Raw genomic sequence first — 25,824 nt, 5'->3', positions numbered from 1 at the left:
TCGTAAGTTATAGATACCTCATTTTTTTCCTCTCCATTCAGCCCCCCAGATGTTGGAATCGGGGAAAACGGCTTTATCAAGTCAATTTGTGCAGCTCTCTGACACGCCTACCAATTTTCATCGTCCTAGCACGTCCAGAAGAACAAACTCGCCAAAGCACTGAGCTCCACCCTCTAAATCCCCCGAAGAGAGCGGATCCAGTATAGTTACGTCAATCACGTATCTACAACATTTGCTAATTCTACCCACAAAGTTTCATCCCGATTCCTCCACTCTAAGCGTTTTCCAAGATTTCTGATTTCCCCCTCCAACTCCCCCCAATGTCAACAGATCTGATCGGGAATTGAAATAAGAGCTCTGAGACATGAGTTCCTTCTAAATATCAAATTTCATTAAGATCCGGTCACCCGTTCTTAAGTAAAAATACCTGAATTTTTCTAATTTTCCAAATTAACACCCACCAGCTCCTCCAAAGAGAACGGATCCGTTCCAATTATGTCAATTACGTATCAGTAACTTGTGCTTATTCTTCCCATCAAGTTTCATCCCGATCTCTCCACTCTAAGCGTTTTCCAAGATATCTGTACCCCCCTCCAACCCCCATGTCCCCAGATCCTATTCGAGTCTAAAATGGAGCATCTAAGACATAAGATCCTTCTTTATATCAAGTTTCATTAAGGTCCGATCACCTATTCGCAAGATAAAGATACCCCAATTTTCATGTTTTCCAAGAATTCTGGTTTCTCCCCTCCAGCACCCCCTTACCCCCAATATCACAGGATCTGGTCGGAATTGAAAATAAGCACAAGATTCTTCTAAAATATCCAACTTTCATTAAGATCTGATCACCCGTTCGTAAGTTACAAATACCTCATTTTTTCTAATTTTTTCGAATTATTCTCCCCCCCCCAACTCCACCGAAGAGAGCATATCCCGTCCGGTTAAGTCAGTCACATATATTGGACTTGTTTGTATTCTTCCCACCCAGTTTCATCCTGATCTCTCCGCTTTTAGTATTTTCCAAGATTTCCGGTCCCCACCCCCCAATGACGCTGGATCCAGTCGGGATTTAAAATAAGAGATCGGAGTTACGAGGTCCTTCTAAATGTGAAGTTTCATTAGGATCCGATCACTCCATCGTAAGTTAAAAATACCTCATTTTTCTAATTTTTCAGAATTAACCCTCCTCCCCCCAACTACCCCAAAGAGAGCTGATCCATTCCGGTTATGTCAATTACGTATCTAGGACTTGTGCTTATTTTTCCCACCAAGTTTCATCCCGATCCCTCCAATATAAGCGTTTTCCAAGATTTTAGGTTCCCCTCCAACTCCCCCAATGTCCCCAGATCTGGTCGGAATTTAAAATGAGAGCTCTGAGACACAAAATACTTCTAAATATCAAATTTCATTGACATCCTATCACCCGTTCGTCAGTAAAAAATACCTCATTTTTCTAATTTTTCAAAATTAACCCCCCCCCCCCTCAACTACTCCAAAGAAAGCTGATCCGTTCCAGTTATGTCAATCACGTATCTAGGAATTGTGCTTATTTTTCCCACCAAGTTTCATCCCGATCCCTCCAATCTAAGCGTTTTCCAAGATTTTAACCCCCCCCCCCCAACTCCCCTCAATGTCACCGGATCCAGTCGGGATTTAAAATAAGAGCTCTGAGACACGATATTCTTCCAAACTTCAAATTTCATTAAGATCCGATCACTCCTTCGTAAGTTAAAAATACCTCATTTTTTCTAATTTTTCAGAATTAACCCCTCACCCCAACTCCCCAAACAGAAAGATCCTTTCCGGTCATGTCCATCACGTATCTAAGACTTCTGCTTATTTTTCCCACCAAGTTTGATCCCGATCCCGCCACTCTATGCGTCTTCCAAGATTTTATGGTTCCCCCCTCCAACTCCCCCAATATCACCGGATCTGGTCGGTATTTAAAATAAGAGCTCTGAGACACGATATTCTTCCAAACATCAAATTTCATTAAGATCCCATCACCCGTTCGTAAGTTAAAAATAATTCATTTTTTCCCAATTAATTTTTCCTAAAATTTTTCAAGCCAATCAGGAAAACATGGCTATTTTCAGGCTTCAATTTTGAGGGAGGTCCGTGCCCCTAACTGAAATTGGTCTTTTATGTTAGGGCTTATTTGGTCAATGGACTTCTGAAACAAAACAAAAAACTGCTGGTAGTTTTTCGTATTTGATTTTCAGAGGTTCATGTCTCAAACTTATATTACTTTGCAAATTTCAGTCTCCTCAAAGACTTCTTTTTATCAATTTTTCATTGTGTATCAGGTTCCCTTGGAATATACGTTCTAAGTTTCCAGCCATTCGGAAAAACGGTTTTTGGTCCTTTATCGGTCTATTTTTAATCTATAATTTTTTTTTCACCTTAAGGCATTTTCAGCCCAAGGACCTAGGTTTTATGTTTCAAACGAATCGGAAAAAAGTTGCTTGTCCCTTTGTGGGGCCCTTTTTTGAAGGTCACAACAACTCTTACCTAAAATTTTTGCACGTAAGAATCTTCTTGGCCCATGGATCTGAACATGTTTTTCCATTTTGGGGCCCTCTAGCATCCTCCTGTCTCCCCCAAAAAATATATATTTTACTTGACCCAGAGAATAATCCCTGCAAGTTTTCTAGCCTTTTTTGACACCCAAGACCAAACGTCCCCCCCCCCTTTTCAACTACAAAACAATCTGCAAAAAAATGGCATATTTTACTGTCTTTGCAACGGGACTGTAGTGGCTATGTCGTCCCTGAAGGTATATTTACAGGACCTTTAGGTCCATCCAATACATAATTTGATAAAAAATTTCTATCTCAATGTTTCAACTTGACACCACGGGGAGTTAGAGAGCGGGTGGCAGAAATGGAAACACAAGGGGACTAGTCGCCTTCCCAATTCCAATCACTTCTGACGTTAAAGGGGTACTGAAACTTTCAAATTTTAAAACTCCAAAATGAAGGTGTATACGAGTTTACAGCTTGTTATGTCTAATACCGAAATTGATTTGTCCATTTTTTGCCTAAGCGACTCGACCAAAGAGAAACAACAACTAAGAAGAGTAGGATTTTTGTCGATTTAACAGGGGATTTATGCAGATTTAAAAATATTAACGACTCTAACATTGCTGGCGATTTCACTGAAAAAATAGAATTTTGAATTTAAAAAATTTTTTTAACTGAATTGAAAATTGAAAAACAATTCAAAAAAATGGATAGATGACATAATAAGCTTAGCAAATTACAGGATAATTCCTGAAATCTCAACAAAAATGATAATTAATCAACATTTTTTGCTTTGAAGGCATAAGTTAGGTTGGGACTCTTGGCAGGTTATATTGACTAGTTCCCTTTAAGCTGGTACGCCTATTTGTGACACAAAGTTTGCTTTTTCAACCATCACCAGCATTTTAAAAAAGGACAAGTATGCAGTTCAGAGTAAAACAAAATCCCAATCACTAGATGACATCCCTGTTTTGTTTTAGGAACAGTTCTCCGCAGCCGTTGAAACACAAAAAAAAAGATTTGAGGCGTTTAAAAAGTAAATGCATAGGAATGGGTTAATCAAGTTTCAGAATGCAAAAAAAATATTCCAAGGGCTAATCTATATTAGCTTAGGTCGGCAACGCCTAATGAAAAATACAACTCTTATCTTCTATGCTCATTTCCCTATAAATGTCCCCCTAAGCATTGGATATTAAAATCTCGTGATTAAAGGACATAGGCCTCGAGTTGTTTGTCAAATATTAAGGAAAACTTCCGATAAACATGATTTGTTCCTCGATTGCTTGCAATTTATCGTTCTGCAAACCTTTCGATTCAGAACAATGGATGCGATTTTCAGAAAATCAATCAAATTAAGTGATTTTTGTCACCGAGTGGCAACGCTGGACTGGTTAGGTTGCAAAACGGAAGGATGTATTTCCTGCTCACATATCGTGCTGTCAACTGAAAAATCTGAATAAAAAACTATAGGGTACACGCAAATAAAAATGGTAAACAGGTCACTCCACGCAGTATGAGTAAACCAAGGCCGTTTCCATGATTTTTGTTCTGAGGGAGGGAGGGGGTCACAAACGAAACTTCGAAAACGTACTAACAATTTATTTATATGAATTTTTTTTTTTAATTACGAGTTGGAAAAAAATTTCGGGGGGGATGATGCCCGGTACCCTTCCCCTGCATTCGGTCTTGGTTGAAACGACTGAATTCTCTACTGCAATCCCCCCAAAGCCCAAACCAAAATTGCGTTTTTTCTTTCTAATTCTTGACAGTTTTTTATTTATTCAATGTTTACTTTATCCACTTAATTAGGCACTATTATTAATATGATTAAAAATCATCACATAAACCTTGTGATAAAGTCATCACAACCTTGTGTCACCTCCAGTTAGAAAGCACTCCCTCCATCCCACACACCCTCTATAAAGCTTCGGTCAAATTCAATAGAATCCAAGTTTATCTTATCTTGTATAGTGCCATACCACCTAATGATTCAGCCCACCCAGCCCTCCTATTCCTGACGGGTGATTTCAAGAGATATGCCCAAACCAGCAAAGCCACTCAACTAGAAAATGCTTAACCCGCATGACAAATAGAAGAAAAAAATTACCTCAGGTCCAGGAATGTAAGAGACTGAAGATAAATAATTTCTTGCGGTAAACTTTTAATGTTGTTTTGATACAGATTTAATGTCTCCAAAGAAGGGCATTCAGTCAACTCCAGCGGCAGCTCAAATAATCGATTTTTCGATAAATCTGTCAACAGAAAAATAAAAAAGTTAGAATTCTTCACCACAAATCACTGTCTATTCTAATTAAAGCATGATTGTTTTCGGCAGAGAGAATTCAAAAGGTGCTGAGTTGCAATGTATTTTACACGAAGGTGGGGAAAATAGAACAAAAAATAACTCATGTTGCTTGGCTTTTAATGGGGATTGGTTCTTTATTTTATTTTTTCACAATGAACCACAGCTTAGATACCAATATACAGTTATGAAAACTCCTACCTTGCCCATGAGAAGCTTTTGGTACAGAGCTCTAAACTTAGCGCCTCCTCCAAGCCCGCGCTCCGACGCATAGATCGTACTACAACACCATAGGCGGAAACGCAATTTTGTTGTGTTGCATACACAGCTTGATCCCAATATTGGTTATCTAAGCTGTGATGCCAGTTTCCTGTCTCCAGCCGCTAGCATCGCTATCACGCACTGTGTCCCAAAAATAAATCGTGTTTTCATTATTGTATTGGTATCTAAGCTGTGCAATTAAAGGATGTTTGTCTTATGTACGACAGTGATATAATTTTAAAGTTGTAACAAACGCAAATAAAATACCATGTCTTTAAAAGGAAAGTCCAATTTATAAGCTCACCCGTCTTATGAAAATTAAACGACATAAATTTTCTATTTTCCTTACCTAAAAAAAGGAAAAAAACTTAACTCACGTTAATTTGGTCAAACAACTTCGGCAGGTTTGTCGCTGGAACTCAGTTTTACACATTTTTTGTAAAATTAATATTCTTTGTGTTTTTTTTTACTTCTGGACCCTCTATCGATCAGGCCGGTCCGTTTTTCTATACCTGGTTCGACTCTCCACCCACGGAAGTGTCTTCATTTTTCCAAAATAAGTTATATCCCAGTTTCTTTAGTGGCACCAATTCATAAAACATAGGGGTGAAGGATAAAAATATTTTTTAAAGTCTAGGTAATTTTACGTAAATTTTTAAGTCTGGTAATTTTATTGTTTTATTATCTTTTTCAACAACAAAAAAGGCATTCTTCAAAATCAAAGAGGGCAAAAAACTTTGGGAAACGTCCCTCCCAATTAGCGCATTTGCTTTTCTGAGCTTTTGGGTATCAAAATAACTTTCGGAGTATCTGTGATGCGTTAATTCGCACCGACAACCAGTCTTTATTAGTTGTCAATAAAAAAAAACCGTCTGTTATCCACTTTCCTGAAAAACTTGGACATTGTATTATAATATCTTTAAAAATACAATGCTAGTACTAATTCACTAGATTTGAAAATGAAGAAGAAACCAAAGATTTATAAAGAAAAAAAAGAACAGCGACAAAAAAAAACATGAGAGTTTCGGCTATTACCTTAAAGAACTTTTCTTTGCATAAAAATAGTAAACAGAAAAAAGATAGAACAATAAACACAAAAACTACAAATACAAAATACAAAATTTTTACACTTGACCTTTTGAGATCAGTGGTGTCTATTGAGGGTTTTGTGGCGCCAACTTTTTGTATCACTAGAATTCAAAGAATACTTTTTTGGCATGCTCACTGAAAAACAATTTTTTGATGATTTGTTTGACAAGATCGAAAAACTGCCCCTAGAATCTTGAAAATTTTGTTCCCTCCCCCCAACATTTTTGTGAAGCACCACTAATGTTTGGAATTTGTTTGTATTTTTTTATCTTCTCTTATTTTTCTATTGACTTTTTGTCTCTTCTTCAATCTTTAACTATATCAGATTTTGAATCCTCGCCTTATTAACGAGGACTTATAAAATATGTATGTTATGTATGTTTAAATCAAACAGTTCGTGGTAACGAACTGTAGTAAGGAGCGACCCAGCTCAATAGTAATCAAAACTCAAAAAAATGGAATTTTGATACCATTAGCTACATCAAAAGAATGCACTACTTAAGAAAATAGGGAGAAACACCCCCTAAAAGTCATAGAATCTTAACGAAAATCGCACCATCAGATTCAGCGTATCAGAGAACCCTACTGTAGAAGTTTCAAGCTCCTATCTACAAAAATGTGGAATTTTGTATTTTTTGCCAGAAGTTTTTTACTGTTTTTTTTTTTTTTTTTTTTTTTTTTTTTGTTTAAAGTAGAGTTGAGAGAAAGAGTCAAACTTTAGCATAAAGAGCGGGAAGTTGATGAGGAAGCAGCCCCTTTCATATACGAAGTAATTTCTGTTCGTTTTAAGTTTTAATGTCGCTCCATACTATCAGTTGAAAAAAACCTGTTTTTTATTTAATCTCAACGATCGCACCATCAGATTCAGCGTATCAGAGAACCCTACTGTAGAAGTTTCAAGCTCCTATCTACAAAAATGTGGAATTTTGTATTTTTTGCCAGAAGTTTTTTACTTTTTTTTTTTTTTTTTTTTTTTTGCTTAAAGTAGAGTTGAGAGAAAGAGTCAAACTTTAGCATAAAGAGCGGGAAGTTGATGAGGAAGCAGCCCCTTTCATATACGAAGTAATTTCTGTTCGTTTTAAGTTTTAATGTCGCTCCATATTTTCAGTTGAAAAAAAAAACCTGTTTTTTTATTTAATATCAGAAGAAAAAGAAGTTTCTAGGAATTAGCCTACTTTATTAGTCAAATTCCAAAAAAATTGCTTCTCTTGGCCAAAGCACTGGGCGATTTCGAAGCAAACTTTGAGAAAGGAAAACTCTCACGGCCATGAAATTTTAATCACAAAAATGGTAAGGTATTGTTTACACAATCTGATCTTAAGGTCAGAATGACATCTTAATTATCCATCATGAGAAACACCCGCCGTCTTTGCTGATGCTTTTAACATTAGCCAAAATTTCCCAGTCGATTCCAGTGTTTATCTTTCCAATGTGTTGCTTTTCTATATGAATCCATAGTCAATTAATTTATTTTTTATGCATTGGTGCAGCCAGTGGCCTTTTACTGAGGCCATAAACAAAAGCAATAATGCTCAATTCTATAAAAGATATATTGATGGTAATTGGCAAAGAAAATACATTTTTGATTTCGGAGATAATATAGACCTATCAGGTGGAGAAGAAAGTGTTTTCTAATGTGCTTTTTTCTGATGTGTGTTCAAGTATGAGAAAAGGGTTCAGCTTTTTTTTAGTTTTTAGCTTTTTTAAAGGTTTTTTTTTAGTTTTAGCTTTAAAGTGTTAAGCTTTTTTTTGATGCGTGTTCAAGTATGAGAAAAGGGTTCAACTTTTTTTAGTTTTTAGCTTTTTTAAAGTTTTTCTTTTTAGTTTTAGCTTTAAAGTGTTTAGCTTTTTTCTGATGTGTGTTCAAGTATGAGAAAATATTTCAAGTTTTTTTTAGTTTTTAGCTTTTTTAAAGTTTTTTTTTAGTTTCAGCTTTAAAGTGTTTAGCTTTTTTTCTAACATGTGTTCAAGTATGACAAAAGGGTTCAAATACTTTTTAGAAGTATTCGAAGTCACTCAGTGCTAGACGCCCATCCCCTTAAAAATTCCCCTTGGATGATTTAACCCCATGGAGAATTCCCTACCAGGAAATTCCCCCTACAAAATTGAGCATCCACCGATAAAGGACTAAATTGGTATCTCAAAATTTCGATCAGATGTCTTAAGAGATAACAGAACGACTAGATGTTTGCCTTTTTAACGAAATTAAATAATAAAAAATCTAAGTTTTTCAACTGGAAGTAAGAAGCAACATGAAAGCTCAAAACAGACGGGAATTATTTCGTATATAAAGGGGATTGCCCTCTCCTAAATGCCTTGCGCTTTACGCTGAAGTCTTTAGTATTTTAATAAAGATAAAGAATCTTTCATCGTCCTAGCTTACCTGGAAGCTTATTCAAATTGTTACTGGACTTTTTCTAGCGATGCATTACACAGCGAGAGTAGATTTAGCTCCCTAAAGTATCTACAGAGAGAGTAGAAAAATTTTTTATTGGACTATTTTGGAAAAAAGGGCCACGGTGGATCTAGTTGCCCTCCAATGTTTTGGTCACATAAAAATCGCATTAAAAGTTTCAAATTCCATTCAAATGAGTCCTCTCCCGATGTTCTAAGACCATAGGGTTCGATAACAGGTATAAATAAAAAAAAACTGACAACACAGGAATTAAAATGAAATAAAACCCAAATTATAAGTATAAAAAGTATATAAAAGTCTCCTTAAGAAAACAAAACAATTTTTAAGGAAAAAACCTTGAATAAGTCTCAAGAAAACAGGTTCACATTTTCTGAGAGAATATGAGAACGAAACAAACCGGGTGAAAACAAAAAGACAAAGACAGCCAACGCGGCAAGCAAAAAGAAATAAAAACTCATGGACGAATTAAAAAAGACAACAGTGAGGAAAAAAATATATAAAATGAATAACATGGAATCAATACTCAGGTCAGAAAAAAAAAACACACATCCGTGATCTTTCTTTGGCAAAACCTACAAATTCCAAATTTTTGCTGATGAGAGCTTAAAACCTGCAGTAGGGTTGTCTGATCGTTTTGTAGTTAGGGGGGAGATGCCTCAAAGTGTACATTTCAATGCCAAAATATAACTATCCTTGAGCTTTCAGGTAAATACGGCATCAGTTCTAAGGAAGGAGAGACGGTAGAAACTGGTATTTAATCCTTCTTGATTTCTGGGAATGTTTCTGGTTTAAGCTGCAAACATTAAACCCGAAAACAAGCAGAATTTATTCCTTGGGAAGATAAGATAAGAGTTATTCATCATGAAATACACATACAATATTACATTTTACTATTCCCCCAAAGGCTCTTTTGCCTGTAAAGAAGGGGAAGATAAACGAGTCACTTACTCAGAGAAGAATTTTTTTTAAATAATCACTTACAGAGAAAAGAGCAAAAAGGAGAAGAAAGGAAAATATAAATAAAATAAAATCTATAGAAAATCAAAACTAAATGGACTAATAGATTGAATAGACTAAATTAATCAAGTTGATCAGTAGATAAAATAGACTCCAATGAAATAATAATAATTATATATATATATATATATATATATATATATATATATATATATATATATATATATATATATATATATATATATATATATATATATATATATATATATATATACATAAATAGATAGAATAAATTCTAAGAAGCCAAAGAATTTTTAAAAAAATTTTGTGAGCAAACCGAAGGAGTGGCACCTTCGAGCTAATTCGGGCAACTTTTTCCACACAATATAACTCCCTATTAAAGAATTAAAATCTGACCTTACACAAGGAGTAAAAGGAACTTGAACATGATTTTTGATATTGCGAAGATTATAATTATTATGATCAGAGGTTAAAGATGGCGGAACATTTAGGGGATGGGGGAGGTCACCAAGAAGCTGAGAAAACGCAAAACATGCACAAGAAAAAATATACAGTGACTCGAGATCAAGTAATGAGATAACTTTTGAATGATTAGTTTCCTTAATGAGGTTTCTAGCTTTATTGTAAACCTTAGAAAGTGGTTTTAACAATGAAGGAAAGGTTGACATCCATACTATTGAACAGTAAGAAACGTAAGATTGGATCAAGCAGTAAGGATTTTCAAAATTGATCCAGGGAAAATATATTTAAGTTTCCTTAAAATATCAAGACCCCTGCATATCTTCCTTTGATCAAATCAATGTGACATTTGAAAGACAAGTTTTCATCAACAAGAATGCCGAAAAAACGAACAAATCGATCTTTAGATCTATGAATTATCCCATTTGGCTGATGAATTTCTGATAACTCTTGATAAATCTGAGAAACATGCAAAAATATCAAAAAACTAGACTTTGAATAATTTAGGTTAAGATAATTGGTATCAAGCCGTAAAATTACTCTCTCAAACAAATTTTCCGAATCTAATCGAAGCTCAGATTCGCAATTTTCCGAAGTGGCAAGTGTACTGTCATCAGCAAAACAAACAAGGACATCAGAATGTGGCGAACTATAGTTGGCACTATGGGTAAGGGAAGGCTTAGGATGACAAGAGCCTACAGCAATTAATAGGTTTCTGCTTTCTTACTGCGTAAAAAAAGATCACTTACGTAAATCAAAAATATCACAGGCCCTAAAACTGATCCCTGAGGGACGTCAAAATTCACTTGTGAGGGTGAACGTAAAAGTGAATCGACAGAAATTAACCTATCATTCAAATAAGATTGAAACCAAGAAAACAAGAAGGGGGGAATATCCCAGTAAAATTTTCCGCAGGGGAAAGCACCGACCCAAAGTTAGTCTAAGATTCAAATAAAATGAGGCAAACATTTTGTATCCTTTTTGGGTACTATTTGGGGGAATATGAAATCGTTATTTTACGGGGAATTTCCTGACGGATCTAGAATTCAAAATCAGTCATTTGCTTTTACGCTAAAATGTGAAACAAAAAGCAAATTTAATCGATCTGACTTCCAGAAAGGCTTTCTCAAGGGAGGAAGAGGTCTGGTTAAGGCATGTTTTACTCTCGAATTTTATTTTATTCCATTACACATTTTAATATTCTTGAAAAAAATTTATTGAAGGAAGGAGGGCCTTGGATAGTCCTTGGAGAGTGGGCATCACTTACTTTCTGTCTGCAGGCATGTTTGCCATAAAATGAGGTGTCTCATTTCATTAAAAAGAGTTGGTTCAGTCACCAAGCGCATTTAGACATGCGCAAAGCATTTCAGACGCTCTAAAAATTTTAAACCAGCAGATTTTTTTTAATACTAGAGGATAACATTAATGAAAGCCTTTGTGGGTTTCCACAGTAAAGAAAGATTCTGGCAAAGCGTTAAAAATGGCACGCACACTACATTCAGTAGAGACCAAAAGAGAATATAAAAAGTAAGTTCTTATTACTTTTCTATTCTATTCTATTAGGATCTTCAAAGACCATATTTGGCGAAAAACAAGCACGAAAATCGGGAGAACTTTTAAACACACTATCCCCCTCCTTCACAATTTAAAACAGTATGTGTGCTAGAAATAGTTCTGAAGGGTCATTCTCAACAAAAAAATAACTAAGCGTTGTTTAATCAAAGGAATTATTCTAACAATTGAGATTTAGGAGGGTGGGAACTCGAACACTTCTCCAGTGGGTAGGGGCCTAATCTATCCTACCAGGCAAAATAAAATTTGCCCCCATAAGCCTTAGTGTATTTCCAGTTAATCCTGATGGGAAAATGTCATACCTGAATCTAAAATACACTTTAATTCCCAATTCACCCCTTCTGCAACTATAATTAAGACGATAGGACTATATTCGTTCTGCATATAGAAAACGATAGCACAAAAATGAAACAGATGACGCTTGGGGGTGCGAGAAAATAGCATTTTCACCCAGGAGGTAATCAAAAATCGTCTCCATTATTTCTTCAATTTATAGAGGTAGATGTTTTTCAGACAGATTCTCGTATGGTTAGAGAGTATATTCCTAGGAACATCTAAGGTTGAAAGGCTTTCAGAGCGTTTTAATGGTACTTGGTATTAAAGTGACATACTGGGTAGAGAATTTAAAGTGCCGAAACCCTATAGGCAAGTGTATTCTCCTGATGAGCCCTTGTGTTGGGTTGTTGCCTCTGAATTATTTGTCTTTATTGTTTTTATTGTTTGGTTAATGACGACTTATACTTATTGACGACATGACTGCCTGTCCATGGATTATTCTTTATGGTTGATTGTGTATGGCTATGTTGTTTGACCTATGTGATTGTATGGATGAGTAGGGTTAAGGCCTCATTCAAGTGCTGGTCTATATTAATCACTAATTTAGGAAAACAGTCTTCCTTTTCTCCTTCTGTCTCCTTTTTTTTTTATGTGTTTGTGCTGTTGCATTGGTGATTTCTCTTTTCGTTATATAGCAATCGCTAATTCTGTCATTCTATCTGTCGGTCTCAGTTTTGCTACTTTAGGGACTTCCAGGTAAGCTAGGACGATGAAATTTGGCGGGCGTCTCAGGGACCGGACCAGATTAAATTAGAAATAGTGGGGGTGGGGGCCCGTTAATTCGGAAAAAATAGAAAAAATGAAGTATTTTTAACTTAGGTCTACGAACGGTAGATCAGATCTTAATGAAATATGAAGTTTGAAAGGATATCGTGTCTCAGAGCTATTATTTTAAATCCCGACCGGATCTGGTGACATTGGAGGGAGTTGGGAGGGGGAAACCTAAAATCTTGGAAAACACTTAGAGTGGAGGGATCGGGATGAAACTTGGTGGGAAAAATAAGCAGAAGTCCTAGATACATGATTGACATAACCGGAACGGATCCGCTCTCTTTGGGGGGGGGGAGATTCTGAAAAATTAGAAAAAATGAGATATTTTTAACTTACGAACGGGTGATCAGATCTCAATGAAATTTGATATTTAGAAGTATATCATGTCTCAAAGCTCTTATTTTAAATCCCGACCGGATCTGATGACATTGGGGGGAGTTCAGGGTGGGTGAACCTAAAATCATGGAAAACGTTTAGATTGGAGGGATCGGGATGAAATTTGGTGGGAAAAATAAGCAGAAGTCTTAGATACATGATTTAAATAATTGGAACAGATTCACTCTATTGGGGGGGGGGGTTAATTCTGAAAAATTAGAAAAAAATGACGTACTTTAACTTATGAAGGAGTGATCGGATCTTCATGAAACTTCATATTTAGAAGGACCTTGTAACTCGGATCTCTTATTTTAAATCTCAACCGGATCTAGCGTCATTAGGGGGGGGGGGGGTTGGGGGGACCGGAAGTCTTAGAAAATACTTAAAGCGGAGATATCAGGATGAAACTGAATGGGAAGAATAAAAACCTGTCTAAGATACGTGACTGACATACCGGACGGGATCTGCTCTCTTTGGTGGAGTTGGGGGGGGGGGGGGGTAATTTGAAAAAATGAGGTATTTGTAACTTACAAAAGGGTGACCATATCTTAATGAAATTTGATATTTAGAAGGATCTTGTGCTTTAAAGCTTTAATTTTAAATTCCGACCAGATCCTGTGACATTGGGGGGGGGGGAGTTGGAGGGGGAAATCAGAATTCTTGGAAAACATGAAAATTGGGCTATTTTTATCTTACGAATAGGTAATCGGATGTTAATGAAATTTGACATTTAGGAGGAATTCATGTCTCAGAGTTCTTATTTCAAATCCCGACCAGATCTTTTGACATTGGGGGGAGTTGGAGGGGGAAATCTTGGAAAACACTTGGAGTGGAGGAATCGGGATGAAGCTTGGTGGATAGAATAAGCAAATGTCCTTGATATGTGATTGACGTAACCGTACCGGATTCGCTCTCTTTGGGGGAGTTGGGGGGAGGGGTTCAGTGATTTAGCGAGTTTGGTGCTTCTGGACGTGCTAGGACGATGAAAATAGGTAGGCGTGTCAGGGAGCTGCACAAATTGACTTGATAAAGTCGTTTTCCAGATTCGACCCTCTGGGGGGCTAAAGGGAAAGGAAAAATTAGGAATTTATAACTTACGAGTGGGTGATCAGATCTTAATGAATTTTGATATTTAGAAGGACATCGTAACCCAGAGCTCGTATTTTAAATCCTGGCCGGCATTAAGCCTCTGATTTTCCTTTTAAATCAATCTATTGATTCTTAGAATTTTGTTAGAGCTCATACCATATGAGCTCTTAGCTCTTGTTATTATAGGAAAGTGGGCTCAATATAGGTGCATTTTTTTCCCTATGTGTAGACCTGATGATTCTACCTACACAAAAGATGATAAAAAAGAGGTACAGGCGGGTGAAAAAATTGTACAAAATTTTAATTTTAAAAAAATAATACCCCTACCGAACTCTCCTTCTTAGATCTATAACACCACCACCCAGAAAAGGTGATCTTTAATGTAGTTTTTTTCGCTTAAGAACAACCCTCACATCTTTAAGGAAACTCCCACATCTCCTGAAGAGTCAGAAGAGAGTGGGCACCAAAGATACAGTAATAGACATCTCTAGATAATTAAATTCCTCCAACCTAAAGCACAATCAAATATAATTTGAAATTGAAATATAATTACCATGAAGTCAAACAGTTCGTGGTAACGAACTGTAGTAAGGAGCGACCCGGCTCAATAGTAATCAAAACTCTAAAAAATGAAATTTCGATATCAATAGCTACATCAAAAGAATCGCATTTTAATGCTGATTCTAAATATATAAGATTTATTAAGTTTTGTTTCACCCATTAAAAGTTACGAATCTGAGAAAATTTGCCTTATTTTAGAAAATAGGGGGAAACACCCCCCTAAAAGTCATAGAATCTTAACGAAAATCACACTATCAGATTCAGCGTATCAGAGAACCCTACTGTAGAAGTTTCAAGCTCATATCTACAAAAATGTGGAATTTTGCATTTTTTGCCAGAAGACAAATCATGGATGCGTGTTTATTTGTTTGTTTTTTTCCCAGGGGTGATCGTATCGACCCAGTGGTCCTAGAATGTTGCGAGAGGGCTCATTCTAACGGAAATGAAAAGTTCTAGTGCCCTTTTTAAGCGACCAAAAAAATTGGAGGGCACCTAGGCCCCCTCCCACGCCAATTATTTTCCCAAAGTCAACGGATCAAAATTCTGAGATAGCCATTTTGTTCAGCGTAGTCGAAAAACCTTATAACTATGTCTTTGGGGACAACTTACTCCCCCACAGTCCCCGTGGGAGGGGCTACAAGTTACAAGCTTTGACAATTAGTGCTTACATACAGTAATGGTTATTTGGAAGTGTACAGACGTTTTTAGGGGGAACTTTCCATGGAGGAATTTGTCATGGGGGAAGAAAATTTCCATGAATGAAGCTCAGGATTTTCCAGCATTATTAAACAAAAACAATGAAGAAATAAATATGAAAAGTTTATTTCAACTGGAAGTAAGGAGAGCATTAAAACTTAAAACAAACAAAAATTATTACGCATATTAGGTTCTCACCTCCTCCTAATACCTTGATCTTTACGCTAAAGTATTTTTAGTAATTTCAACTATTTTTTCTACGGCTTTTGTGATTCAGGGGTCATTCTTAATGAATTGGGACAAAATTTAAGCTTTAGTGTAAAGAAAGTTACGTATATCTTTTACTAATAAAAAAATTCGTAAAAAATTAAAAGTTCTAGTTGCCTTTTTAAGTAAACCAAAAAATCGGAGGGCAACTAGGCTTCTTCCCCCGTTCATTTTTTTCTCAAAATCACTCGATCAAAACTATGAGAAAGCCATTTAGCCAAAAAAAAAATATACAAATTTTATTTTAATCATTCCTCTGTGGAGAGCAAAATCAAAACACTCATTGATTCAAAAACGTTCAGAAATTAAATAAAAAAAAACAAGATTTTTTAACTGAAAGTAAGGAGCGACATTAAAACTTAAAACGAACAGAAATTACTTCGTATATGAAAGGGGCTGCCTCCTCATCAACGCCCCGCTCTTCACGCTAAAGTTTTTCACTATTTTAAAAAATAGAGTTGAGAGAAATAGTCAAACTATCAAAAAGCAGATGGTAATGACGATTTTGACATTTACAATGGAAATGTGAAACTATATCGAAAATCCCATTACAGGTTAGGAGTCGTCAAAGGGTAAAGAAACCTTGCTCTATAAATCAATGAGTACGTTTTTCAAAGAACTACAGGTAGAAAACAAAAGTACATGATCCAGATTCTAAATGCATATTAAGTATCTAAACCTTACCCCTAAGTATTGCAAGCAGCATACACCAAACTTATTCAAACAGAATGGGAAAAATCTGGTTCAGCCCTAATAAATTCAGACAAAAAAGGACAATTTTTTTTTTTAAATTGAAGCCATAACCCATGTAATAACAGGTGGATGCTGCTTTCTATCTCCACTCTAGCAGGTAGGGGTGTCATAACGGAGGGAGGGGGGACAGCACTTATAATTTTTGAGGGAAAAATGGAGTAGTTACAGCAGAATCTGTGAGTCCGAAATTTACATCTAATTTCGATACCTTCCAAGATCCATATATATATATATATATATATATATATATATATATATATATATATATATATATATATATATATATATATATATATATGTGTGTGTGTGTGTGCGTGTGTGTGTGTGTGTGTGTGTGAATGTTTGCATGTATTATAGGCATCCCAAAAAAAGAAAAAAACATGATATAGAGCATTCGAAAAGCAAGAAAGAATTAACAGCTTTGTATATATATATATATATGCATGTATTATAGGCATCCCTAAAAAAGAAAAAAAAAATGATATAGAGCATTTGAAAAGCAAGAAGGATTTACCAGCTTTGTATACATCTGTCAAATCAAAACTCCTAGTCCCCAGTTTGGCTACATCTCTCAGCTTCCTTCCACTCAACTTTAAAACGCCACTTAATTGTGCCTCTTCAAGACATTTTTCAACAGAACGATTTAAATTCTTTTGAGTTGATTTGTCAGTGGAATCACTAGTTTTTTTCACAGCACTCATTTCAAAGCCACGTGGGATTTATTTTTAGACACTAAATAAGTACATACTCCAATGAGGATAAAGTCCTAGAAACAAAATGGAAATTAAACACAACTTACTTGAAAAATATATTCAGAGCATTAGACAAAAAAAAAGACAACCCAAGACAACACCTGGACACAGAGATGTGTAGGTTGAGCGGCAGTTGCTGTTGTGCAGTGGTGCCAACTCTAAATTGCCGGAGAATGGTTCTTCAACCACACCTACCATGTGATCACCGTTACCGAGTGGGCTTAAATTGCATCTCTCCAGCACTCTCAAGTCCTGATGGTTTGTTGCCTGACCTTAACACAACAACCAGATCTATTACCGTCATCAACTACGAAGCATCACAGTTCTTGCAACTAATTCGATCTGAAGCGTGAATTAAGGTAGGTCTGAATGACGAGAGGAATCAGTGGCGTCAATTCAAAAAATAGTTCAAAATAGTGGGGGGAGGGGGCAAAATGTATTTTTCAATATCCAGGTGAAGGAAATTTGTTCCTATTTTGATTTCTTCAATGAAAATACCAGAAAAGGGTATTTTTTAATGAAAATACTCCAAAAAACAGACAATTTTCAAAACCTAGGGGGGCAGAAACTCCCCTCCCCCATTAGGACCACTGAGAGAGATTACATCTAAGGTTCACTAAATGAGCTTTCATTAAGAGATGACTAGAGAAAATCTGTTAAAATAAACAAGAGGTAATACTACTAATAATAATAATAATAACACTGCAGCACCAAGCCGCCTGAGGCCAACACAGCTACGCACGCTCCTCCTCCCACCTAATCTATTCAAGGCCGCCCTCTTTACAACCTCCCAGGAAGTTCCCATGTCCTTTAAATCTTTATTTATGACATCCTCCCGACCCAAACGAGGACGACCTGCTTTCCTTGTAGCCCCAGACGGTTGGCCAAAAAGGACAATTCGGCATTTTGTCATCCTTCATCTGCAGAACGTGGCCTATCCATCTCAACCTTTCTTTTATTATAGCCCTAGAAAGCGGAATTGTGCCACATTATTCGTACAACCTACTGTTCGAAAGACGGTCAGTCAGCTGGGTACCTAGAACAATCCGTAGGCAATTTCTCTGGAAAACATCTAGTAAATTTTCGTAAATGCTAATAATTTCGTAATTTTTGTTAGTAAATTGCTAATAACCAAATAAAAGAAGTAATAACTAAATTAGTACTGACAATAATAAGGGGATACAAAGCAAATACAAAAATGCAGAAACATTCAGATAAGGACAACCATTTTCATTTTTATTTACAAAGGAGAGTATCATCTTTTGAAACTATATTATGGTAAAAAAGTTGTTTTAAATACATGGCCAAATATCTACCAACAAAAACAAACAGCTTACCCAGCTTTGTTGTTTGAAGATTAAATTTAAGGCATTATACTAATTTATTTCTTCAAAGAGAATACAATTTTTTTTTTCTAACAAAATTAAATTAAAAAAAAGGTTCATCAAGTAAAAGTAAGGAGTTGTATTATAACAAGAAGAACAGAAATTCATTCACATGTGAGGGAGACTACCCCTTCCTCAATCTTTGCAGTTTATGTCAAAGTTTGCAGTGTTTTAAATAGGTTTTTCAATGGCCCTTGTGTTTCAGCAGTTATTAAAGAATTAAAACAAAGAGTTAACCTTTAGATTTTTTTGACTTTGAAAACTGTTGAGTACAGAGTGGTTGTACATGCTAGTGCATTGTAAATACTCTGTGAAGAGAACATGAGATTGTGTAGCATGAGCTGTGGTCATTGATGTAGTAATAGAAGGACCTTATGCAATAAACTGTTGAGTACAGAGTGGTTGTACATGCTAGTGCATTGTAAATACTCTGTGAAGAGAACATGAGATTGTGTAGCATGAGCTGTGGTCATTGATATAGCAATAGAAGCACCTTATGCAATAAACTGTTGAATACAGAGTGGTTGTACATGCTATTGTGTTGTACATACTCTGTGAAGAGAACATGAGATTGTGCAGCATGAGCTGTGGTCATTGATGTAGTACCAGAAGCACCATATGCAAAAATCTGTTGAGTACAGTTTGGTTATACATGCAAGTGCATTGTACATACTCTGTGAAGAGAACATGAGATTGTGTAGCATGAGCTGTGGTCATTGATATAGCAATAGAAGCACCTTATGCAATAAACTGTTGAATATAGAGTGGTTGTACATGCTATTGTGTTGTACATACTCTGTGAAGAGAGCATGGGATTGTGCAGCATGAGCTGTGGTCATTGATGTAGTACCAGAAGCACCATATGCAAAAATCTGTTGAGTACAGTTTGGTTATACATGCAAGTGCATTGTACATACTCTGTGAAGAGAACATGAGATTGTGTAGCATGAGCTGTGGTCATTGATATAGCAATAGAAGCACCTTATGCAATAAACTGTTGAATATAAAGTGGTTGTACATGCTATTGTGTTGTAAATACTCTGTGAAGAGAGCATGGGATTGTGCAGCATGAGCTGTGGTCATTGATGTAGTAACAGAAGCACCATATGCAAAAATCTGTTGAGTACAGAGTGGTTATACATGCAAGTGCATTGTACATACTCTGTGAAGAGAACATGGGATTGTGCAGCATGAGCTGTGGTCATTGATGTAGTAATAGAAGCACTTTATGCAATAAACTGTTGAGTACAGAGTGGTTGTACATACTAGTGTGTTGTACATACTCTGTGAAGAGAACATGGGATTGTGCAGTATGAGCTGTGGTCATTGATGTAGTAATAGAAGGACCTTACACAATAAACTGTTGAGAACAGATTGGTCGTACATGCTAGTTTCTGAATATTTGTCATTCATAAAAGACAAAACACAAAGCATACATGTAGATATTCACATCCTGTGAGAGAACTTGAACAAAGCCTTATATTATCACACATAGCTTACCCAAGATTTGTAAAGATCTTTTGATGATTTTAACCACTGAAAGTTGCAACAAAGAAGTATTATCAAGATATTCCACTAGAACTGTTGAAAATAAGATTTGTGACCTGTTACTGTATGAAGTGGTTAAATTTGAAGGAAAAGAGCAGAAAATAGAGTTAAGCATGTAATACCCCTGGAGTCAAAAGACAGGGAAGGATGTATTTGAATATGTACACTCTCTCTTCAAAATGCCAAATACTAGGATTAAGAAAGAAATTAAAAGGATTTTACCAAGCAAAAGAAACCTAGACTATTCAGTTCTGCAAGAACCTGTGGCTAAAATTCAGAGAAGCAAAAACAGCACTAGGCTAAAAAAAAGAGACAAAGAAATGTAGTAGTAAGAATGACTTTGTCATATACCATAGAAAAACAGTGAACTAACAGAAGAAACTAAGGGAGCAAAAAAAAATAAACCAAGAGGTGGAGGGAAGCTATTTCTATTGGTCGTCATAACTAAAAACCATCTAACTCTTGTAAATAATGCATTTCCCACCTCCTATTCTGATGATAGTTTATTCCATAGTAATTTATAAGGTAATTACCTTAAATTGCAGCTTGGAGCAATCTAAGGATTTTTTCCTTGTAGGCTCCATGAAGAATTAAAGACAAGTTGAAGACTCATAGGCTTCCCAATCATACTGCCACTCTACATCACTCCATTCAGCATCCACTCTTGATTTGAAAGTTTCAAGACAAGTTGCAGAGACAGCATATTCTGACAGTCTGTTCCAAAGGCTGATGACTGAAAAGAACTGATTTATCTGGTGGAGTCTGCATGACATCTTAGACAGTTTCTTTGAGTGATATCTGGTAGAAGAGGTGGTGGCAAACAAGAATAAATCAGGGACAATTTTGTCCAGATAAGCTTAAAGATGGAATCTCCATTCATGGAGATTCCAGTGGGAAAACCCCTCCCAGCCCTCACTACCATAACAGTCGTGGAAGACAATAGAGAGTTAGCTTGGAGGATGATGTGGCTTGTCATACCCAACCATCTCACACACTCTATCTGAAGTCGCTGTTGTGCGGTGGTGCCAACTCTAAATCACTGGAGAATGGTCCTTGAACCATACCTACCATGTGATCACTGTTACCGAGTGGGCTTAAATTGCATCTCTCCAGCACTCTCTAGTCCCTATGCACAGCGACCAGATCTATTGCCATCAACTATGGAGCACCACTGTTCTCACAACTAATTCACTCCAAAGTGCAAATTAAGGTAATTAAGGTAAAGGCAGTTATGACATCACTGTATTAACACATATATGTTAGGCTTGGTAGCTTGAGGTAATGAAGACGCTCACAATAGGGGACTGTTTGGAAATTTGCTAGTCAATTTTGTTGCTTGCCTTTGGTCTGCTTCTAGGATGAATTTGTCATTTTGTAAAAGGGGGATGCAAGTGTCATGCCAATTTCAAGTTTTGGTTGAACAAGAGCTTTATATAGGGTTGTCATGCTTCCTGGAGAGCAGCTGCTGATGGTTCTCTTTATTGTTCCTAGGGAGCATGAGAATCAAATTTAAGTTTCTCATCAACCAAGACACTTAGATCTCTATCCTTGGGAACAGCCTCAAGTGGTAGGTCATTGAGAGTATACCCAAAACCTAAGTTTTTTCTCCAAAATGAAGGACATGGCAGTTAGATTTGTTGAAGCTCAATAACCAGGCATTTGCCCAATTATTAAGCTCATTTATATCACACTGAAAGACATCTGCAGCAAGCTGGTTTCTGATACCACCAATAAGTTTGGAATCATCTGCATGTAAAGTTAAATAATTGTGTACTACACTAGGGGCATCATTAATAAAAATATTGAAGAGGGTAGGGCTGAGGATAGTACCTTGCAGTACACCACTCTTGACTGGTGATGAATTTGAATGACAGCAGATATTTAATATTTAGGTCAGAAAACATTTTTTTTCCTTATCTATAAGTAGTCTACATGCCCTAGTACTATAGTGACAAAGAAGGCAGGCATATATGCAATCTTCTAAGCCCTGTAAATAAGAAAAGGTTAAAAACCATAGTTAGGAAATACCTTTCTGGGTATGTATAGCACCTGGATTCATTCCTGAATGTTTAATTTATAGAACTCAACTATACCTACTTTCCAAGGAGGAAAGAAACCTCTAACTAGAATTTTATCATTTCTTTCTGGAGAGTGAACAATAAATAAATACAGTCTTTATTTAGCCCCAATAATACCCTATAAATTTACATTAGTTAGGCTATATCCCAGATTTTGAGCCAGTCCCCTGGCTTTTGAGAGTCTCCCTGCTGGGGATGTTATGTGAATAGTTTTAAATATGTATTATTAAAATGTATTATAATATGTATTATATGTATTATAATATGTATTATTAAATATGTATGATTAATAAAGAACCTGAGCTTAGTGATGCATCATAGATTTTTGTATAAATGGGTTTTCTGTAGTTTTAACTCAACTTTAGTCTAAGACTGATTATAATAGGCCTATTTACCAAAGTATTATTCGAAATGATTTCAAATAATGCATAACAATGGAAAAAACTGACTTAAAGATGCATCATGCATATTACAAAGCAAGAATTCCATCATTTTAGCAGTTTCTCTTAGTTTTTTTATGCTTCTAGGCTATATCTGAGTCCATCATGGGGAGGAGGGATTGGTTGTCAATAAAGTGACTACACTATTTGAAAATAACAGAAAATAAAGAACCTAATGATGATATAGGTCTACTAGCTCTATGTTACTTGTAAATTTTTAGCACATTTCCTTTCAAAGACCTTTAACAGTGAATATTTAAACTAATTCCATCATACACAAGCATCCTGCCAAAAGCAAGCCTAAATGGTAAAGGTCTAGATTATCCACAATGATCTATCCCTCCCCCAAATGTGCAAATATAGCCTAGGCTATAGCTTAATACATTGTGGCAATTCACTTCTCTTGTTACAACCAATGTAGGCTGACCCATAAATATAATGGAGCTCTAGTGAAAATACGTTAGCTATAATTATTCTACATATTGTCACCTTAATCCATTAGAGAGCTTTAAGGTCCTTTGGACCAACAGTGCTCTTGAGTTGATGACTCCAAGTCAAACCTCCACAACCTAGGCCTACCTCATCTCTTACTCCTTGTCAAGCATTGTTTTCTTCTCAATAGCCACAATGTAAACCTTTACCACCTAACCTAGTTTGTCCCCAATTAGACTAGCCTAGGCCATAATTAGCCTAGTGTGGGCCTAGCCAAGGATATTAAAAAAAATACCTACAAAAACAATTACTGGACTATTGACTAGGTTCAAGTTATAGAAGACCTAATAAGGACACAGGAATCAATTACCTCCAAAGACGATAAGGCTGTGAGTGTCTGAGCATATCCATTTCACACCCACAGTAAATAATAAATTTTAAAATCCGACATATTGCTTTCTGTTGATTGCCATCTATTGAACAAAAAATGGCTTTAAAAAGGTGTACTTATTCCGTCATTTTAGGTTCTTCCGACGAATTTTTAAATAAAAAAGAAAACAATATTACAAAAGCCTTCAAATACTCTATGACTTACCATTATAGTCAAAATACACTCACCTATTTGAATAGGCTAGGCTGCTGGACCAAGAGTGGCGAGATAGCTGGCTATATTTCAGTAAAACTATCAACAAAAATAGATTATATGCATTGAAGATTTCGTTTTATATTCTGTCCTAAAAAGTATATTAGTTGTTTATTTTAATGATGTTATAGACTAAACGAATATTTTTCTTCTAATTCTGAAAAGTCTTTCAAAATCTCCTTAGTTGATTACATAAGGGATAGAAGTATAGAAATAAAAAATGAATAAAAATAAATGACAGAGTGAGCAATGAATGATGTGATTTTAAAAATATTTTGAACAACCTTTCAATTTAATTCAACTTAAGCTTTTGAAATAAGCATGAACAAAATAAATCAAAGCATTTTTGCTATTTTCTTAGCTTTTATTCAATGGAATTTTGATCCTGTTATATTTAAAATTGAATTCTCATTTAATCCATGATAGATGTGGCACTGAAGATGATAAAATGTTTTGGATATCGGAACTGGCATTTTTAACCGATAGATTACGATAGCCTTCCCTCAAAGGATTCCTATTTTGGCTGCATTTTTCTCCACTTGGCATTTTGTCTTCTACTTTTGGTGTTTCTATACTTCTTCTTCCGTTTCCTAATTTCCTCAGTTTTTCTTCAGAGGTTGTATGCTAATTTGGTCAAGCGATGCTGTTAGGTACTCTCTTGTGGTGATATAAGAGATAATTCGGTAGAAACCAACTTCAGGGTGCTTACAGCACTCGTCGGTAAAGTGTCGCTCTGGGATGAGTGTTGACGAGTATCTGTGTAAGTAAACTCGAGGGTATTAGTAATTATTTGACTGTGGTATATACACAGCGAAGCAGATTCCCGCGGTTTAATAATGCTAATTAATATTGGCCTGCAGCCATAACAGTAAACAAAAAACAAAGAAACAGCCTTTTACAAATATACGAAATAAACTTCCAAAAAGGCACCATGGCCTTTAAAAGAGAATACGTCTAGTATTCCCGGAGCTTTGGAAATTTTTAGTATTTCTGAATGAAAATTTTGTTCTTTGGTTCCCTAAGATTCTCTTGAAAAACACCGTGTCGTCCAATATGTTCCCAAAAACCAGATTTTTTTCTCCAAATAAATTTTCTGTCAAAACCCTTAAAAACCTTGTAAGTTTGTATTTTTTCCATTTATAACTGATGTATTCTGATCTTATAGGTCGTAATAAACGAAATAATAAATAAACAAAGTACCCATACACATTGCCCGTAAGCCCAATCCACTTCCTAAAATGGATCATAAACAATGATGTATACACATATCACTAGCTGAAAATTTAATAATGGAATTCAATTCCAAACGAAAGGAAAGCAGACCAGAATTAGGTGGAATTTGGTCAGTTTAAAAAATTGAAAAAAGACGGTTTAAATTTTGATGACTGTCACGTTGAAACCTCGCATCTGTTATTTTCCTAATCCTTAACTAATTACCAAAAACCGTTTAAAACAATCCTCAAATACGTCCGTTCTGTAGTTTCTTTTTACTTTATTCTTTATTTGTAAATAAGCAATTTTTATTTTCTCAACGAAAATAGCCACACTGGTATTTATCAATAAAATAAAAATAAAAAATATATTTTTCAAAATTTCGGGTGACAAGTGCCTTCCCCTAATTATTGCCAAAGATTTGGGCTGCTACCCTGATAAACTTTATCTTTATACAGGTTTTTCTTTCGTTCTGGTAATTAATAAGAGCTTTTTTTTAGCATAAAATCAAGTTTTATTCAGTGAACACGTAATTTAATGGAAATCAAAATCAAACAGTTCGTGGTAACGAACTGTAGTAAGGAGCGACCCGGCTCAATAGTAATCAAAACTCTAAAAAATGGAATTTTGATACCAATAGCTACATAAAAAAAATCGCATTTTAATGCTGATTTCAAATATATAACTTTCATCGAGATTAGTCTGACTTATCAAAAGTTACGGGCCTGAGAATATTTGCCTCATTTTAGAAAATAGGGGAAAACACCCCCTAAAAGTCATACAATCTTAACTAAAATCACACCATCAGATTCAGCGTATCAGAGAGCCTTATTGTAGAAGTTCGAAGCTCCTATCTACAAAAATGTGGTATTTCGCATTTTTTGCCA

At 35.7% G+C, this 25,824-nt stretch overlaps 1 protein-coding gene across 2 annotated transcripts in view; it reads right to left on the bottom strand.

Annotated features, from left to right (window-relative positions):
* LOC136037060 (DISP complex protein LRCH3-like) overlaps nt 1-23,553 on the bottom strand; it is a 120,132-nt gene extending 96,579 nt beyond the window's left edge. Inside the window, exons 1-3 of one of the 2 annotated variants that reach the window (XM_065719495.1) lie at nt 23,453-23,553; nt 16,962-17,213; nt 4,630-4,774 (exon numbers count right to left, since the gene is read on the bottom strand). In XM_065719495.1, coding sequence (XP_065575567.1) covers nt 4,630-4,774; nt 16,962-17,148 — 332 coding nt within the window. In that variant the 5' untranslated portion in view covers nt 17,149-17,213; nt 23,453-23,553. The remainder of the gene's footprint in view (nt 1-4,629; nt 4,775-16,961; nt 17,214-23,452) is intronic. The other variant, XM_065719496.1, reaches the window with a different exon arrangement.
* Between the last annotated feature and the right edge of the window lie 2,271 nt (nt 23,554-25,824).

This window comes from Artemia franciscana, chromosome 16 (assembly GCF_032884065.1).
Source record: "Artemia franciscana chromosome 16, ASM3288406v1, whole genome shotgun sequence".
Lineage (NCBI taxonomy): Eukaryota > Metazoa > Arthropoda > Branchiopoda > Anostraca > Artemiidae > Artemia > Artemia franciscana.
Note: the sequence above shows the minus strand (reverse complement) of the source record. Positions and strands in the feature narration are given on the sequence as shown.